The sequence below is a fragment of the Gossypium hirsutum genome, chromosome A04, assembly GCF_007990345.1.
Source record: "Gossypium hirsutum isolate 1008001.06 chromosome A04, Gossypium_hirsutum_v2.1, whole genome shotgun sequence".
NCBI classification, from domain to species: Eukaryota; Viridiplantae; Streptophyta; class Magnoliopsida; order Malvales; family Malvaceae; genus Gossypium; species Gossypium hirsutum.
This window is the reverse complement of record NC_053427.1, coordinates 3,615,200-3,635,442: the sequence shown is the minus strand read 5'-3', so window position 1 is coordinate 3,635,442 and position 20,243 is coordinate 3,615,200. Positions and strand designations below refer to the sequence as shown.

The 20,243-nt window shown below is 34.1% G+C and overlaps 1 protein-coding gene across 1 annotated transcript; it reads left to right on the top strand.

The window, feature by feature from the left end:
• Positions 1–8: 8 nt before the first annotated feature.
• LOC107939638 (uncharacterized) lies at positions 9–19,117 on the top strand. Its single transcript, XM_041110765.1, has 20 exons — positions 9–334; positions 412–500; positions 1,069–1,178; positions 1,291–1,345; positions 1,634–1,722; positions 2,415–2,481; positions 2,587–2,649; positions 2,858–3,028; positions 3,166–3,259; positions 3,357–3,436; positions 3,533–3,608; positions 4,000–4,043; positions 4,534–4,601; positions 5,158–5,243; positions 15,263–15,420; positions 15,512–16,844; positions 16,931–17,214; positions 17,800–18,009; positions 18,101–18,257; positions 18,345–19,117. The coding sequence occupies exons 1-20, from the start codon at positions 223–225 to the stop codon at positions 18,587–18,589; spliced, it is 3,591 nt and encodes a 1,196-aa protein (XP_040966699.1). The 5' UTR covers positions 9–222; the 3' UTR covers positions 18,590–19,117.
• Positions 19,118–20,243: the final 1,126 nt, after the last annotated feature.

The following is a 20,243-nucleotide window of genomic DNA, read 5'->3' as shown; positions in this document are numbered from 1 at the left end:
CTCTGTAGTCTGTTCCAAGTTTCCCTCTCCTGAAAATTAATAAATAATTAAAAATTAAATTCCGACCATTAATCTTAAAACCCCTAAAATTCGGGTTATTTCCCTCAAAACCAATTCGGTTTTCTCACAATGAAATTATGAATATTGAACGAAATTTCTAAAAATTTGAGAATAATTTTCTAGAATTTTTCTTTTTTAAAATTTTGTTTGTTCGATTTGAATATGGAATCGATTTTAGCTCGAGCATTGGAGTATACTTTGAAGTACTGGCTTAAATCTTTCTCAAGAGATCAATTTAAATTGCAAGGCCGTACAGGACAACTCTCTAATTTAGGTACTCTTTTGATTTTTGGATCTAAAATCAGGCTTCCATTTTCATTTTTTTTAATAAATAAATTTGGAATGTGATAGATATAAATGGTGATGCTTTACATGCGAGTATGGGGCTGCCATTGGCTTTGACTGTGACGACAGCCCAAATTGGGAAATTGGAGATAATTGTGAGTTTCTACTTTTGTTACTGTTTTCGATTGTCAATTGGAAAATCGATGATTACTTAGGTTAATTTGTAGTTTTATGTTTGAACTTATAAAGAATTTGAAATTTTAACAACTGAAATTGTTTAGATTTCAGCTTAGATCAAGATACAATTGTTTATAATCATCATCATCATCATTATCATCATCACGGGGACAAATCAAAGTGGAATTATCAGACTTTTAACCATTTATCTGCGCTTAGCTACTATGAATTGTGGAGAATATTTGCTATGTTTTTTTGGAAGGATTTTAGATATCTGGTAATTTGTTTTGTATTTGTTGTTTTACTTATAATTTTTCTCCTCTTAAATGGAAAATTTATCTTCACTTGCTCAATTAAAACTGTTTGTGGAAGGATGTTTCAGAACTGAAACAATATAAATGTAAGGTTGAAATTGCCAAATTATTATTATTTTTAAAAAAATTGTTTTGCTTCTGAACTGGTTTTGGTCATATTTTATTTGATTTAAATCTTAGTTTTTAGAACTGATAAATTTTCTCTAAAATATTATTATGTTTTTTGTGCTAGCTGCCCAAAGTAAAAAATGTACAAGTCGATCCAATTGTTTTGCAAATTGATAGACTTGATATGGTTCTGGAGGAAAATCCTGATGTTGATACTACTAGCAGCTCAAACAAGTAATCTAGATTCATCCTTAATGTTATGTTTAACAACTAAAATTATATTTGTAAATTCGTACTTTAGAACATTCTACTTAAAAGCAACTTATATCTGCTTATGTCCTCACAGCTTGCAATCACCCACCAGCTCAGGGAAAGGTAGCGGTTATGGGTTTGCTGACAAGGTTAGATGCTATCTTTGTTAAGGTTGTAGAAACTGTCTGCCTTGGATTATCAAACCATTTACGGATTTAAATGCCACAAGGTTAGCACATTTGTAGTGCCTACTTCATCTCCACGTTGATATTGCCCCTATTAGAATTTTGGACTGCAATTAAATCTTCAACTTACATTAAATAAGTGAAATAAATTTCCAGTACATAGATCTTTAGTTTATGCATGTCACTAGCAACATGAGCAAAGGCTTAGATGCAAAATATATACTTCAGGTTTTGTCCTTTTATTATTTTCAGATTTCAGATGGAATGACTCTACAGTTTCAGACAGTCAATCTTCTACTTGAAACTAGTGGAGGTGCTTGGTTCGAAGGGGGAGCAGCTTGGTAAGTTGTTTTGTTTTCAGTTTTTATGCTAATTCTTGGTCACAAACTGTCAAGTTACTTGTTTGACCAGTTGAGATATGCATAGAGTCTATTTGTTCGTACTTTTTATATTTGGCTGTTGCCTTTTTCTAAAAGATAAGACTCATCTCCTTTTGTATGTGTCACTTGCTCTGATGGCTATATTAGAATTTACTTAACCTACAAAGAATTTGTAGAACTATGCTCACTAAAAAGAGGAATCTTCCGTACAATAAAATTGCCTTTTTCTTCAAAGTTTACTTATAATTATGTTTTAGATTTTCATGCAACTGTATACCATTTTACAAACGAAAAAGTTTCTGGTTACTGTTAAAAATGTAGTGTTGATACTAGAAACATCTAATCAAAGATGCATGTACTTCATGTTCTCTCCAGATTTTTGGAAAAAAGCTCTCTAACATTTGGTTAACGTCTAAATATAAGATCCCTGCAATGTTCAGTGCATATTTCATTTTAAGTCATATGTGAGATCATCATTGATATAAGAGGAACATTTATGAACATTGTACATTTTTGCCTAAGACAATTGTTTGTTCTATATCTATTTTGAGAGAAAACAGATAGTTCTCTACATTTTGTTGCTTATCACTAGGATTTCAATATCTGCATTCGTTCAAATGATTTTGACAGTCGATGAAAATTTCAATTTTCAGGGCGACACCTATGGCTTCTATCACCATGCGCAACCTCTTACTTTATACTACTAACGAAAATTGGCAGGTGGTAAATCTTTTTAACCGTTCCTATTTACCAATTTGTTTTCATGTATTATTGAGTATAATCTTTTTAACTGTTTGTATTTACCTATTTGTTTTATTTTTCCAGGTTGTAAATCTTAAGGCAGCACGGGATTTCTCCTCAAACAAAAATCTCATATATGTTTTCAGGGTAACATATCATAGACTTGTGATACCCTCTGTTCCTCTCTATATATGTGCACATACGGGCATGCACATTCCTCATGTGAAATGCTTTTTATGTTAAGTGTTTTATCCTTTTGATCTGTCCTTTTGTGTCTTTAGCTTCTTTCATCAGGAGTTTATAGGTCGTACAGTTTGTCTCAGTGTCTAATGATGCTAGATTCTTTTCTTTCCAGAAACTTGAATGGGAGTCTCTATCTATTGATCTCTTGCCTCATCCTGACATGTTCAGTGATGCTCGTTTAGCACGCCCTCGTGTGGAAGCAGCTCAAAGAGATGATGATGGTGCAAAACGTGTTTTTTTTGGGGGAGAGCGTTTTCTTGAAGGCATATCAGGAGAGGCTTATGTAATTAAACCATGAATTTTCAATATTTTGATGAACTTAATGTTATTTTAAACAGTTGTGTGGTGGTAAAGAGTATTTCCTGGTTTTCAGGATCTTCCTCCTTCTGACATTCGAACTCTTAATATTTTTACCTGTAGATCACCGTGCAAAGGACAGAATTGAACAGTCCACTAGGCCTTGAGGTTCAGTTACATGTTACAGAGGTTGTTTGCCCTGCACTAAGTGAACCAGGTAATAAGATAACCAGTTTTCTAACTGCTTGTTTCTCCATTTGAAATAAACATTTGGTACTACACAGCAAGTAATTCGTGGACAACCTTATGAGCAGGACTCCGAGCGCTTCTCCGATTCTTGACTGGATTATGTGTATGTCTAAATAGAGGAGATGTGGATCTAAAGGCTCAGCAGGTTTGAAGTTTATCTACTATTGTTCACTTGATATTTGTACATCTAATTAACTTGTTATGGGCAAAGTTTACTGAGTCTTCTTTCGTTACCTGACAGCGTTCAGTTGAATCAGCAGGACACTCTCTAGTTTCTCTTGTTGTGGACCATGTATTTCTTTGCGTCAAGGACCCTGGTTCGTTTCCTGTTTGGTTGTTCTGTTCTGCACACATGGACACATTTATATTTTAACAAGCAGTACTAACCTATCTTTTTAGAGTAGTCTATAACATTCTCTTAGATCTCAATTTTGGAAGTTTGAAAGTGAAATCATGTAGAGTAAACGGGTGGGAATGTGAGGAGTCAGACTGTGGTGTAAACCACCATCTACTTTCTGGGAGTGGGGGGGAGAGTAAAGTTAACTGCATGCTCTATTACCATTGCATTTTATTTTTCAACAATAAAATGCTAACAGGATAGTGCAAATTGTTTACTCTCTTTCACTATAACCTCTTCTACATCCCCTCCATCAAGCACACTTTCATCTCTCATTAGAACATTTTTCAAAGGTTTGAATTTACCTGCAGAGTTTCGGCTTGAACTTCTGATGCAGTCACTCCACTTTTCTCGGGTATTTTTCTATGATTCCTTACGTTTATAACTGAATATCAGCTTATTTTTCTGATTAAATTCTGGTTTTATAGATATAACTTATTTTGTTTTTCTACTGGAAATTCTTGTATAACTTGTCAGATTTTTAGGATATAGAAAATATAAAAATATATAACTGTATTTTACAAAGCCCAAATTAGAAAACAACCATGTTTCATGTGAAAAATTGAACTTATGGAGTATTTTCTTGTTTTCAGAAAATATTCTTATTGTGGGCGATAACTTCTTAGTTAATTTGATTACAAAAATCCAAGATCCTTGTCACAATCTCATGTCTGTACATCGAGCTATAAGCTTTCTATCCTTTACCAAACATTATTTCTTTATTTTATTTGAAAGTGGTATGAACATCATGATATTTGCTTCCATGAACTTACAAGACTGTTGGTATGGGGTCATGTCATGCTGGGATGTAGCAAATTTTATGTTAGGATGTTCTGTTCTTGCAGGCCAGTGTCTCTGATGGAGAAAGTTCTCGTAATCTGTCTAAGGTTATGATTGGTGGGCTGTTTTTAAGGTAAATTTTGTTATAGTTCATATTTTCAATGATTTGGATTTGGTTGTTTCAAACTAGCTACTGTTAAGTCCAATTATTGCTTCTGTATTTAAAGGTTTAAGCATCTTTGAATGTGGCTTTCCTTGTTTCTCTGGGCACTATCGCCTCATAACTTGATTATTTTTTATTTTTGAACAAGTTGACTTTTATGATTAGCAGATATATCTTCTGAAAAGCTAGTAATTTGACCTTTGTACGCCATTCATTATCTGTATGGTACAACCCTTGTAGTCTTTTTAATTTTTTTTCTCTCTATGTTTTAGCATAATTTGTACCATCAAGTCAAGAGTCCAACCCTTTTTTCTTTTGCGGAAATATTGATATATTTTCGTGCATAAAGTTTTAAATAAGCTTAGCTCAAAACTTTGAATTTGGGAAATGATACTCTGATAAATGGTAATGACATGAATGTGCATGTGAATCATTGGGTGTAATCTTTTGCATCTTGCTGGGTCATCTTCATTTTGGAAGAATTACTGTTTATACTCAGTTTAACATGTCAGTGGATATGATGCAGGGATACCTTTTCACGCCCTCCCTGTACTTTAGTGCAACCATCTATGAAGGCTGTTACCGATTCTCATCTTCTTACCCCTAAATTTGGTATCAGTTTATTACTTTTTGTATTACTTAGAAAATTTCATCTTGTGGATGTCTGAAAAGAAAGATGGGAAAAGAACAATATTTTCTTGAGTAGCTTGTGTGCAACAATGGTACGAGCCTAGGTATTTATATTCAACCAGAAACTATAAACTAGGGAACTATCAATAATATCTTCTAAACTAGTCCTAAAATCAAGGGCAAAATGACTCTAAAATTAAAATCCTAAAATCACTATAATTAATACATGTCGTAAATCACACTAATTGATATTTTCCACACTCCGCCTCAAGATAATGAATAGGTACTTGTAGAAAATTCATCTATTGAAATTCTTCATACAATGTTGAAAAAGCAGCTTTTACATACTCTTATACACACTTTCAACCTTATTAAAATTAAGTAATCTTATCATTAACTAACTATTTAAAAATTAAAAATTAAAAGTAAACTTATTTAATGTACAACCCACAACAACTAGAATACTTATTTGTAGCATTTAACCAAAATTCAAACACTTACATATCTCTCATTCCAAGTTTCTTGACAAAGTCTTGAAACGTATGACTTGGTAGTCCCTTAGTGAGTATATCTGCTAGTTGATTCTTTGTTGAAATAAATGTGGTACAAACCTTTCTTCTTGATGAAATGTCTATCTACCTCAACATGTTTGGTTCTATCATGTTGCATTAGGTCTTATGCAATGTTGGCTATCATTTTGTTATCAAACCTACCTGTCTTATCTTGAAATCATTAAGAATTATTTTTAACCAAAGTAATTTACATGTTCCCAATGCCATTGATTTGAATTCTGACTCTGCACTTGACCTTGCCACTACATTTTGCTTTTTACTCCTCCAAGTTACTAGATTACCACCTAGGGTTATACAATAACCTGAAGTTAATCTTCGATCAACTAATGATCTAACATAGTCTACATTAGTATAAGCTTCCAAATTCATTTTTCCTCTTTTCTTGAACAAGAAACCTCTTCCAAGATTACCTTGTAAATACTGCAAAATCCTGTGTACAGCTTGGAATTGCATCAGCTTAGTTTTTGCATAAATTGACTGACTACACTCATAACAAATGTGATGTCAGGCAATGTATTTGCCAAATAGTTAATTTTCCTACTAGTCTTTGGTAAGACCTTTTATCCACAACTGAATCTTCTGAAGCATCTTAGTGTCAGCGATTAAACTTAATTGGTGTACTAATCGGCTTACAACCCACATTCGTGTTTCTTTCAACAAATCAAGCACATATTTTTGTTATGAAATAAAAATTCCCTACTTCAAATGCGCCACTTAAATGCTGAGGAAATATTTTAACTTCCCTAGTTCTTTGATGTCAAATTCTTTCAACAAGAATCCTTTTAAATTTTGCATGTCCTTTGTATCATTACCTATTACAATAATATTATTCATATATACTAACAACACTATAGCTCCCCTTATTTTTGAGTGTCTTACAAACCTAGTATGATCTTCTTGGCATTGTTTATATCATAATCTAAGCATTACATTTTTAAATCTTTTGAATCAAGTCCTTGATGATTGTTTGAGTCCATAGAGGGCCTTCTTCAACTTACATGCCTTATCATTTGTAATCATTCATTGTATTTCATTCTTTAGTAGTGAATACTAATTGAGAACATTTATTCAAACACTTGGCATCTTTTGCTTTTTTGTGGCTATTTTGTTCTTTTGAGCTTTCTTTTATCTTTGAGTTGCTTTCACTTTATATTCGGTGTTTTGGAGAATTTTTATAAAAAATTCTCACTTTTTGAGAGTTAAGCTGACTTAGGCGTATTATGAGACTAAATTTTTAGTCTTTTAATAGTTGGTATCCGAGCTAAGATTGCGAAAGCACTGATCGAGATGAAAAAAGAAGTTGTTGATTAAATTAAGGCAATAGAGACCCGTGGGAGGGTCAAGAAAGCAAGTCGATCGAGGGACATACTGTCGACTTTGGAAGCATGAGTGGTTAATCTTGAGGAGTTGTAAGGGACATAAGGGAGACACTCGAGGTGGTTGAGGGACACACCTATGAGTTGGACTCAATGAACGAGTAGCTCAGGAACTTTGTGTTGAAGTCTCTCGATTTCAATGTGAAAAAGATGCAAAGGGTGCGCAATTCCATCATGGGTAAGTTGACGGAGAGGAACAATGCTTCCACAGCCATGGTGATGGATTTGAATGAGGAAACAATGGTCATGACAAAGGCTTTAAACATGATAATCAAGGAGTTTAAGAGATTTTGTTATGTGTCGAGTTGTCGTGGGTAGAAAAGTGTCGGGTGCAACACTCAACTGCAAGATAGTGTTGAAATATGTATATATTTTAAATTTATTTAGGTAGATAAATCTTATTTAGGTAGATAAGTTTTATTAATATTTTAGGAATATTTTTATTTTATCTTTTAGTAATTTATTAGAATAAGAGAACTATTTTCTTTTATATTTTAGTAGTTTATTAGAATAAGGGAACTATTTTCCCAATTAGGATTAGGACTCTTTTCTCTATTTAAGTTCAATTCTTCAGTTAATAATATAGAACAGTTTTATTAAAAGCTCTCTTGAAAATTTTCATGGTATCTGAGCTAGGTTAAAATCTCTAGTAACATCATGGTTAAAACAACCTTCACTAGAGAGAAGAAAAAACCTTGGTGCCATCACTGCAAAAAAAATTGGCATACTCGAGAAACGTGTTGGAAGCTCCATGGGAAACCCACAAATGGAAGGAAAAAGAGTGACAATGGTCATGGTTCACAATCAGGGGATAGCAGAGCTTTCCAAACAACTAATGGAAATTATAAGGGCCAAAGTTCTCTGGAAAGGTCTCCATTCAGTAAGGAACAATTAGAGTATCTACACAAGTTTTTTCAATCACCACAATTTCGGATGAATTCTTCAATTCCTAACTCATCCAATAATCCTTCTTCCTCTTTTGCCCAATCAGGTACTGATTTTTCTGTTTTTTTCAGTGTCAAGCCTTGTAAAACAAACACATGGATCGTTGATTCTGGAGCTAGTGATCACATGACTAGTAGTCATTTTCTTTTTTCAACTTACACACCTTGCGCAGGAAATAAAAAGATCAAAGTAGAAGATGGGTCCTTCTTGGCAATAGCCGGGAAAGACACTGTTAAAATTTCATCTTCCTTGGTTTTACATGATATTTTACATGTGCCAAATCTAGCTTGTAATCTCATATCGGTCAGTAAATTATCTCAGTCCTCAAATTGTCATGTTATATTTGACTCCTCTATGTGTAAGTTTCAGGACATGGTCTTGGGGAGGATGATTGGCAATGCTAAAGAATTTGGTGGAATTTACTTTCTTGAAGACGACAATCTAAGTCAACCAACAACTACTTTATGTTTAAATTATGTTTCTGATAAGGTTATGATTTGGCATTATAGGCTTGGACATCCTAATTTTTACTATTTAAGATATTTGTTACCTAATCTATTTAAACATAAAAGTCCTTCTTCGTATCATTGTGAATTTTGTGAATTGGTTAAACATCATCGGTCATTCTTTCTACCTAAAAAATATAAAGCCTCCAAACCTTTTTCGTTAATTCATAGTGATGTTTGGGGACCTTCAAGAGTCTCGACCTTTTCTGGAAAACGTTGGTTTGTCATTTTTATTGATGATCATACTCGACTTTGTTGGGTGTTTTTATTAAAAGATAAGTCTGAAGTTAAAAATGTGTTTCAGTCTTTTTATGCTATGGTGAAAACACAATTTAGTGTGAAAATAGAAGTATTTCGGACTGACAATGGTAGAGAATTTTTTAGCGACCAATTAGGTGTTTTCTTAACCAAACATGAAATAGTCCACCAAAGTTCTTGTACAAATACACCACAAAAAAGTGGGATTGCAGAAAGAAAAAACCGACATCTTTTGGAAGTAACTAGAGCCTTGATGTTACTAGTCAGGTACCACGTTATCTTTGGGGCGAAGCCTTGTTAACAGCTACATATCTTATTAATAGAATGCCCAGTAAAACTCTAAACTATAGAGCTCCTTTTCATCTCTTTAAAGATAATTTTCCTAACTCTAAATTGATCACAGATTTATTCCTCCGAGTTTTTGGGTGTAGTGTTTTTGTTCATCTTCACAACCAAGGTAAACTAGATCCTAGAGCAAAAAAATGTGTCTTTGTTGGTTATGCTTCTAATAAAAAGGGTTACAAATGTTATGATCCAATTGATAGGAAGATTATTGTTACCATGGATGTCACATTTGTTGAAACACAATCTTATTTTGATTCTAATCTTCAGGGAGGGAATTATACTAAGGAAGATTCTATAATTGATCAAGAAAAGATTAGGAATATACAACATAGGAATTCTAATAATGGGGAAGGCGAATTTATAATTAACACAGAAATTAATAATGTTAATGAAAAGGAGGATGAAGGTGTAGAGTCTAATCATGAGAATAAAAAACAAACAAAGGAGTTAATTGTTTACTCAAGAAGAAATAGAAATCAAGAAAGTGGAATCCACCAGATTCATCACCAAGAATCCGACCCGCAAGATCCTGTCAAAAGTCCAGGTAAAACTCATAATCCAGTCAATGAATTTTCTGATTTAGATATTCCAATTGCCAAAAGAAAAGGTGTTAGAAATATTGTCAAATATCCCATGTCTAACTTTGTATCCTATAAAGCATTGTCTTCGACATTCTCAACCTTTGTTTCGTGTCTCGATACTGTACAAATACCCAAAAATGTGAAAGATGCTTTACAAATTCCTGAGTGGAAGGAGGCTATTTTAGAGGAGATGCGCTCTCTTGAACAAACAGGTACATGGGAAACAATGGAATTACCTGTAGGGAAAAAAACAGTGGGCTGTAAATGGGTGTTCACAACCAAATTCAAACCAGATGAATCTTTAGATAAATACAAAGCCCGGTTGGTGGCTAAAGGGTACACTCAAACATACGGGATAGATTATCTTGAAACGTTCGCTCCAGTGGCCAAATTAAATTCCGTTAGAGTTCTTTTATTAATTGCTGTTAATCTTAATTGGTATTTACAGCAGTTAAATGTGAAGAATGCTTTTCTGAATGGAAAACTTGAAGATGAAGTTTACATGGATCCTCCTCCAGGTTTTGAAGAAAATTTTGGAACTCGAGTATGTAAACTAGAGAAATCTTTGTATGGTCTGAAGCAGTCTCCTCGAGCTTAGTTTGAACGATTCACTCAAGTTGTTAAAAAACAAGGTTACTCACAAGGGCAAGCTGATCACACAATGTTCTATCGACATTCACAAAAAGGTAGAATAGCAGTTATTATAGTTTATGTCGATGATATCATTCTTACAGGAGATGATGTCGATGAAATAAGGCGTCTCAAAGAGCATCTAGCATTGGAGTTTGAGATTAAAGACTTGGGTCCTTTGAAATACTTTCTTGGAATGGAAGTTGCTCGATCAAAGAAGGGTCTTGTGGTCTCTCAGAAAAAATATGTGATTGATCTTTTAAAAGAGGCTGGGATGAGTAGTTGCCGCCCAGCTGACACACCAATTGATCCAAATGTAAAATTCAAAAATAAAAAAGGTCGATTAGTTGATAAAGGGCAATACCAAAGATTAGTTGGTAAGTTAATTTACTTATCACATACAAGGCCAGACATAGCTTTTGCAGTGAGCTTAGTGAGTCAATTTATGCACTCCCCAATGGAGGAACATGAAGAAGCAGTGTTTCGAATTCTAAGATATTTGAAGAGTTCACCGGGAAAGGGCTTATTCTTCAAAAAATCCGAACAAAGAAGAATTGAAGCTTATACAGATGCAGATTGGGCAGGCTCAATAACAGATAGAAGATCTACATCAGGATACTGTACATTTGTTTGGGGAAACCTTGTGATTTGGCGAAGCAAAAAACAAAGTGTTGTAGCAAGAAGTAGTGCAGAGGCTGAGTTTAGATCAATGGTTCAAGGAATTTGTGAAATGATGTGGTTAAAAAGAATTATGGAAAAGCTGAGGAAACCAATAACTTCACCAATGAAGTTGTACTGTGATAACAAAGCTGCCATTAGTATTGCTCACAACCCAGTCCAACATGACAGAACTAAACATGTTGAGATTGATAGACACTTTATCAAGGAGAAGATTGAAGAAGGCCAAGTGTGCATGCCGTTTGTTCCTTCAAAACAACAGATTGTTGACATACTCACCAAAGGACTCTCTAAGACAAACTTTGATTTTCTTGTAAGCAAGTTGGGCATGATTGATATATATGCACCAACTTGAGGGAGGGTGTTGAAATATGTATATATTTTAAATTTATTTAGGTAGATAAATCTTATTTAGGTAGACAAGTTTTATTAATATTCTAGAAATATTTTTATTTTATCTTTTAGTAGTTTATTAGAATAAGAGAACTATTTTCTTTTATATTTTAGTAGTTTATTAGAATAAGGGAACTATTTTCCCAATTAGGATTAGGACTCTTTTCTCTATTTAAGTTTCTATTCTTCAGTTAATAATATAGAACAGTTTTATTAAAAGCTCTCTTGAAACTTTCAGATAGATGTCCTGAAGCCAAAAGAGTTTACGGGGATAAGGTTCGCAAGTAATGTGGACAATTTTTTGTGAGGAATAAAACAATACTTTAGTGCCAAAGGCCTTATGATGCTACCAAGGTAAACACTGTTGCTATGTATCTCACTGGTATTCCTCTTTTATGGTGGCATCATAGGTCTACAAGCTCGGGTAAAGTTGCGTCAGCTTATGCAATGAGACACAGTTAGAGAATATGTACAGGGGTTTAATGAACTCATGCTCTAGATTTTCGATTTGAGCTATAATAAGATATTCTTCTCCTTTACGGATTGGTTGAAGCCATGGGCGAAATAAGAGTTGCAACGTCGAGGAGTTCGAGAGTTTACCAAAGCCATGACGTTAGTGAAGTCCTTAATTGAACTTATTCTAAGAAAGATAAATTTGAATCTTCCAATCCCAAAGAAAAGACAATGGTGGTGAAGATGAAGAAGAATATGGCGAGTATGGCAACAATAATAATGACAACGGTGGCAATGGAAAAGCACGAAACGAGAAGTGAAGGACAAACAACAACCCGAAAGAGAAAGGCAATGAGATAAAATGCTTCGGTTGCGACAATATGCATATGGTAAGAAAATGTCCGAAAAGATTCATATTTTCAACCATCAAGGGGGATGATGAGCTAGAAAAAGTACCTATGAAGCTTTGTTCAATCGTGCGTGGTGTAGAAGCAAAGGAAAAAGAGAGCGAAAAGCTTGTGGACTGCTTCTTATGTAGTGATCCGGATAGGTGTGAGATTGTCCAGAACGATCCGAGTTTGCTGCTATCAACATAAGAGAGGAAGCGGAGCTAAAGGAGGAAAGACTATGAAAGCTTGGGTCAACAATAGGTAGATAGGGTTGATATTTGTGGACATCAACATTGTAAGTTGGAGAAAAAGTATTCTTGTTGATACGATAGCATTAGACTTGTTTATATTAGAGAAAGCCGCGGACAAACTTGGTCTATCAGTAAGAAAATCGAATAATAAGATCAAAATGGTAAATTTTGAAGAGGTCCCAACTATAGGAGTAGCACAAGGAGTGGAACTACAAATCGGCGAGTGAAAGTGTAAGGAAGATTTCGAGATAATCCACTTAGATAATTATAATTTTGTTCTTAGCTTGAATTTCCTTTTGCTGATTGTATTCACATATTTGAAGATTCGCAACTATGATGTTTTGTTTTGATAAATCGAGATATGAGGGGCTCTTTTAGAGTTCTGAAGCAGGTAAGCGAGAGGCTTACAACCTATAGTTGGTGGGAATATTCAAGGTTAACCAAGTGTTCAATGTGGGCATGCCAAAGCCCATGTGAGTGGATCAAGAGGATCTCGATCGAGTCAAGTCACAATGTGGGCAAATAAGAGCAGTAGGCTCTTGCAAACAAGATGTGCCAACGAGTGGCACGGTTCGAGTTAGGAGACGACGAAAGTCGAGGCAAAGGTTCCGAAAGGCGAGACTACCCGATAGTGAGACTAGTCGGGGAAGAGCTAAGACGTCGAGAAAATTCGAAGGTGAGTCAAACCAGTGCCATTTTGAGAACACAACGAAGGCATACGAGAATGGGTAGGGGAAAATGTCACTGGTCGCGGTTTAAAACCCTTGCACAAAGAACGTTCGTCAATCTATTAAATGAGGCTCATTTGACCCATTTGAATCGACTCGATTCGAAGAACAAGTGATAAAGCTCATTTACTTGAAGCCTTGGTAGCCCAGCGATGAGATTAAAAAAGGCAACCCTTGGTAGTCAACAAAAATACCCTCTAGAACTCGCTATTTTGCGATAAATTCAATGAAACTCAGACTCTAAAATTGATCCCTTAGCTCCAGTACCATGTAATGAAAGTAGAATTTGAGAGAAAACCTTATAGATTTACACATGGGAATATTTACATATATACAAGTTACAAGAGTTTAACTAGAGAAAGAAGTAAAAGTTAATATAAACCCGAACATGATATATCTAATATTTTATTCACAACAAGTCTAAATACGAAAAGAAAAGAAAATAAAATCCTAGAATTAAGCCTAAGAGTTTGTAACAGTCTTGCGCACCTCCCTAGGCTGGTGGTGAGATAAAAAGGACAACCCTTGGTAGTTAACGAAAATACCCTAAAAACTCACTATTTTGCGATTAATTCGATGAGACTTATACTCTAAAATCGATCCCTTAGCTCTGATTCCATGTAACAAAAGTAGAATTTGAAAGAAAACCTCATAGATTTACTCATGGGAACATTGTACAAGTTACAAGAGTTTAACTAGGTAAAGAAGTAGGCATTAATATAAACTCTAACATGATTTATCTATTTTTATATTCACAACAAGTCTAAATAAAGAAAAAATAAAATAAAATCATAGAATTAAGCCTAAGAGTTTGTAACAGTAATATAAGTAAAATAATAAAAATAACCATATAACTACTATTAGATGTTATAAAGATTTAAATTTTTTTTCTTTTTGTTAAAAACATATCATAATAAATATTAATACCATAATTAATGTAAATGAATCTGTTTAATTGATTGAAAAGGTAATAAAAATATTATCTAATAAAATGAATAAGATTTAAACTACAAATGTTACAAAAATTATCCTATCACATTACAAATTCTACAAAAGAAATCAAATTTAAAACTTTTTGAGGGCCAAATATAATTTACCATCGTTTTAGATAATTGTTCAAAGGGCTAGAAAGCAATTTCACAGGAATTTAGGGCCTAAGGCTCTTGTCAGCCCCCTTAATGATTTGTAGCTCCTGAACCAAGAACCTTTTATTGACTTATCTGATACTCCTAATCTACATGAACTAGTGAACTTACCTGAATGTGTCAAAGAGTAGTACCAATAGACATTTCAAGTGTCCTCAATAAGTTTTTCAGCTTCTCAATCTCCTCCTTGTTAAACCTACTTTGTTCTTGAGGTTTTGCTTGACCTTCAAACATGTTGGAGGTCACAAACACAATGAACTTTGGTTGAAGGAAGAGGAGCAACAAAGGAAATGTCCGACGTTTCAGCAGTGAAGGCTGAAAAATCAGAGGAAAAAAGTTAAGCACCAGAAAATTCAATAATGAACACTGAAAGAAAAAAAAAAGCAATGAAGGCCAAACATGAACCCCCCGAAAAGCCAAATCTGGCTACGATACCGTGTGAAAAGGAAGATAGTGAAAAGAGGATGGGAAAAGAGCAGTACTTTCTTGAATAACTTGTGTAACAATGCTATAAGCCTATGTATTCATATACGACCAGAAACTAAAAACTAAAAAATTGCCAACAAAATCCTCAATCAATCCTAAAATCAAGGGAAAAATGATTTCTAATTTTAAGATCCTAAAATCACTATAGTTGACACATGTCCTAAAATCACTCTAGTTGATATTTTCCACAAGATGTATGCATAACCAGTTTATAGTATATAGGTTCCTAGAATTTATGCTTCTATTTTTTGTATTGGTTTATCAGGTGAGAATTTTTGCCCTCCAATATATCCTTTGGGTAAACAGGAATGGCAGTTACCTGTTGGTGTTCCTTTAATAAGCCTCCACTCTCTTCAAGTCAAACCCTCTCCACCCCCTCCATCTTTTGCTTCACGAACTGTAATTAGTTGCCAACCTCTTTTGGTATAAATTCATACTCTGACAATCAAAAACTTTGTCATCTAATTATATCAACTTTTCTTTTGTTACTCTCATTTTTCACTTGTGATTTCAGATACATCTTCAGGAAGAATCTTGTTTGAGGATATATTCCTTCTTAGCTGACGGAATAATTGGCGATCCTGATTCTGTTTCACCAGATTCTTCAGTGAATTCTTTTGTGTTCACTCTCAAGGAGTTAGATATTAGTGTTCCTCTGCACACTAGCAAAATTGATAATCCTGGTGGTGAAGAGGACCATGCCCTACAAAACTCATTTTCTGGAGCTAGGCTTCGCTTTGAGAAGTTGTTTTTCTGCGAGTCACCATCACTAAACCTCAAGCTACTGAACCTGGAGAAGGATCCTGCTTGTCTCTCTGTTTGGGATGGCCAACCTGTTGATGCTAGCCTTAAAAAATGGACTGCCGAAGTATCACAAGTCAGTTTGTTGTTAGAACCAACTGCTTGCTCCACCGGTTCTCCTGACTGGTCTTCGGATTTGTGGAAGTGCGTTGAGGTGAAAGATGTTTGCATTGAGTTAGCTATGGCATCTACTGATGGGAACCCATTAACAGTTCTGCCTCCTCCAGGTGGTATTGTCAGAATAGCTGTCGCTTGTCCACAATTTTTGTCCAATTCATCAGTTGAGCAATTCATTTTTGTCTTGGATCTCTATGCCTATATCGGTACAGTTAGTGAAAAGATTTCCGTGGTTGGAAAAAATAAAAGACCAAAGAGAAACAAGGACGATACTCAGGGTGGAAGACTGATAGAGAAAGTTCCGAGTGATACTGCTGTAAGTTTAGCAATAACTGTTCTGCAGCTTCGGTTTCTTGAAGCATGCTCCTTAGATATGCAGGGCATGCCATTAGCTCAATTTACTGGAAACAATCTGTTCCTGAAAGCCACTCACAGAACTCTTGGTGGTGCTGTAGCTGTTTCATCGACCTTGCGTTGGGAGAGTGTTCAGGTCGACTGTGTATCCACAGAGGGAAACATTGTATACGATAATAATAATACACTGATAGATGCAACTAAAAATGATTCTTTGGCAACTGAGAATGGATTTTCTCCTCTAAGAGCTATTTTTTGGATACACAACAAGCAGAAGCAGCTATCTAGTCCAAAAGCTTCAGTAATTCCATTTCTGGACATAAGCACTGTGCATGTCATTCCTTTTAATGAGCGGGACAAAGAGTGTCATACTTTAAGTGTGTCAGCTTGTATATCAGGTGTACGCTTAGGTGGAGGAATGAGTCATACTGAAGCTCTGCTACGTCGGTTTGGAATATTTGGTCCTGATGGGGCTCCCAGCCTGAGGCTTTCTAAGGGCATCGAGAACTTATCATCCGGGCCACTGTCAAAACTTTTACAGTCTTCAGCTTTCATTGATAATGATCTTGTGGATGGTACGTGACATTAGTTGCCGTTTTATAAGTGGTGGTAAAGTTCTAGTTTGGCATTTTACTCTTGTAACGTCGTAACTTTTGGGCAGGTGGAACTTTGGGAGGGGTAAAGGATGATAGTTTTTCGCACCTGGGAATCCCTGATGATGTGGATGCGTCCATCGAGTTGCAAGACTGGTTATTTGCACTTGAAGGTGTGCAAGAGATGGCTGAAATGTGGTGGTTTGAGAAGGAAGACTTGGGCAGAGAGCATAGGTGTTGGCACATGACTTTCCAAAGTTTGACAGTAAAAGCAAAAAGTAGTTTCAAGGATGTGCAGAACTTAAAAAAAAAATCATATGGAATGCGGAGATATCCTGTGGAGTTCATCTTAGTAAGAATCATTTTTACAGTTTTACTTCTATTACCCTGTGGCATGGGCTGAGACTTTAGTGTGGCTCAACGGTTGTCAGCCTTGGCACTCATACGTGGTCCATGACACCTAACCCTTCTAATGGTATTTTACAAGTTTAGAAATTACTAGAACCAACAATAACATGTGCGAGCAACAGTGAACTGTTTGATATTTTGCTGCATTTTGAATCATGTGACCTGACCTATGTGTGTCTGGGTGTGTTTCTGTCCTATGGTTGGTAGCCTATGGGAAAGTCTGGCCCTTGAACTTGCCTAGGGATCGCAATAGCGCAGGATGGGATAGTTTTTTGCTTGCCTGACTCTGACCCCATTTTTAACTATATACAGCCGAACCTACCCCGCCTCGAACCTCATTTAACACACTAGCACCTGACTTCATTTTCGGCTCTGAAATGCTTTCCTTGATCCTGCCCCAACTTGCCTTGAAATTTTACATAATGTTCTATATTATATTAATCTTTTATATATTATCAGCTGTTGATAATAATGTCATGTTTCTGTCTTGCTTTTATTAACTTTCTGAAATAAAAAATGGTGGTTCTAGGTTAGTATGGAAGGCTTGCAGACATTGAAGCCTCAGGTGGAGAGGAGCAGCATCTTTGAAGATCCTTTACCTGTAAATGGCTTCAAAGAAAGTGTCTCGATATTTGGAAGAATGAATCTTGAAGTTTGTATGAAGATATTGGAAGATAACGTTGACAACGAAACCGTCAACTGGATGATGGAGAACTTTAAATTCTCCGTCAAACAACCGGTAAATCCGATCTTACTTTTAAAAGAACTTGATTACATAGGTAGCAATCTCCAATCACACTCTTAAATAAAGGTTTCATTCACTTCTATAGATTGAGGCTGTTTTAACCAAGGACGAACTTCAACACCTTGCTTTTTTATGCAAATCCGAAGTTGATTCAATTGGTAGGTTAACTGCCGGAATCTTGCAGTTGCTCAAGCTTGAAAAGTCACTTGGCAAAGAAGCCATGAATAAACTTAGCAACCTCGGTAAGTATGTTTCGACTAAGTTGATTCAGTTAAAAAGCTTAACATCTTACCGGACCTGAGTTGAAAGTTCATTCTACCAACTTGTAGGAATTGAGGGTTTCGAAAAGATTTTCTCATCCGATAAACTCAGTCAAGGCAGCAAGCTTCAAAGTATCACAACATTGGCTTTGCTTGAGGAGGCAGTTTCAGATTCACAAGCCAAGTGTGCTGCTCTCATCACTGAATCATCTAATTCGGAGTCTTCCCAGGTGAACCTTACTAACATTAAAGAACTTAAACAGAAACTGGATAACATGCATAGTTTACTGCTGCAATTGCGGGTTCAAATTTGAATTTCTTTATCCAAAAAATATTTGCTTTTCATCGTATAGTTTTTGCTCATTCTTTATGTATATAGTAAATATACTATAATTACATGTCCGAGTATATGAGGTTTATTAAGTTATAAATTTTACTTGAACAGTTTGGGATAGTATCTGAACCAGAAGTTAAGGTACCAGCTGGTTCAATCGGTTCAATCATCGGATTTTGATTATTTTTGAGAATTTAAAAAAAAAATAGAGTTTTTTTCATTATATTTTAGTTCATTTTCATCCTTTGGTTTTTGAAAAAAAAAATTTATGATATTTTTTATGCATTGCTTGAAGTAATCTTAAAATTTTGGGGGGTTGAAAGTAAAAATTTTGTTAAAAAAGGTTAAATTGAATATATAATAATTGAGGGATTAAAATTGATATTATTCCATTTAACTAAAGGTGTAAGGCCATTGTTTGCCCCTAAGTGTATATTCTGAATATATTCATAGACATTCATATATGCAAATGAAAATATTAATCTTTATAATAAAACATTTGAAAAAGTAATTAATCATACCGATTTGACAAAATATTCACATTTGACGTTGATTGAGTAAATCCAAAAGAGAGAATCATGATATTTTAACTATAAATATATTATATATTTTTATAATATAATATAGTAATTAAAATTTATATTCAAATTCGAGATTTATCATCTACAATTATATACATAAGTTTTAAGTCGCATTATGTATAGAAGTTTTAGTTCAGTTAGTCCTAATTTGTTAGTTTTAGTATGGATCATATCAGTTCTTAGTCTGTTTGTGCTGTAATAATTTAAAACTTGTAGGTACTCAGACTTGTATTTATAATTGTACTGTGTTTGTACTTATTACACTTCAAAAAAATAGTATATTTTGCCATGTCTTTTACCTATATTTATATTATATATAAAATTATCTAACTCTAAAATTACAAATAGTGAGCAGTACATTCGGTATTTAACATTTTCAAATTTATTTGTTTATTAAAATAAAGTATTTATAAAATGTATAACAATGTGTTCGAACACTATAGAATAATTGGATAAAAGTATAACTATTAGAGTAGTAATTAACACTCTTGTAATTTAAAAGGAATTTTAATTTCCTAAACGTGTTTTGAGTTATAGAATATAATTACATTGTAATTTATTATCTCATGAAGAAACAAAATTTAAAATCAAATCATTAAATTAATTATAGATTAATATTTTATATTTAAATTTATATATAAATAAATATACAACTTTTTAGTAAATTTTTCCAAACTTCACCCATGAGTTTTTGTTAATATGATATTATTTAATTTTAATTTAATATTTTAGATAAATATAATATAATTATTTGCTTTAAATTAACCATCTATCTTGAAAAAAAAAATTAAATATTTACTCACTCAAATAAGAAAAATATCATTATTTTAAGCATTTAAATTAAAATAAAAGAGTGTTGGTTGTTACATAAATTAACATATTTTGATATATGTTACAGAGAAGGAGATATAAGATAATAAAATGAAGGAGGACTGAGAAGTAAAAGCTGAGGATCAATAATACTAATTTAATTCGCATTATAAAAAAACTAACATGTGTGACACTAATTTATTTTGATACCATTTAATTTTTTTCTTTCTATGAAATACGAGT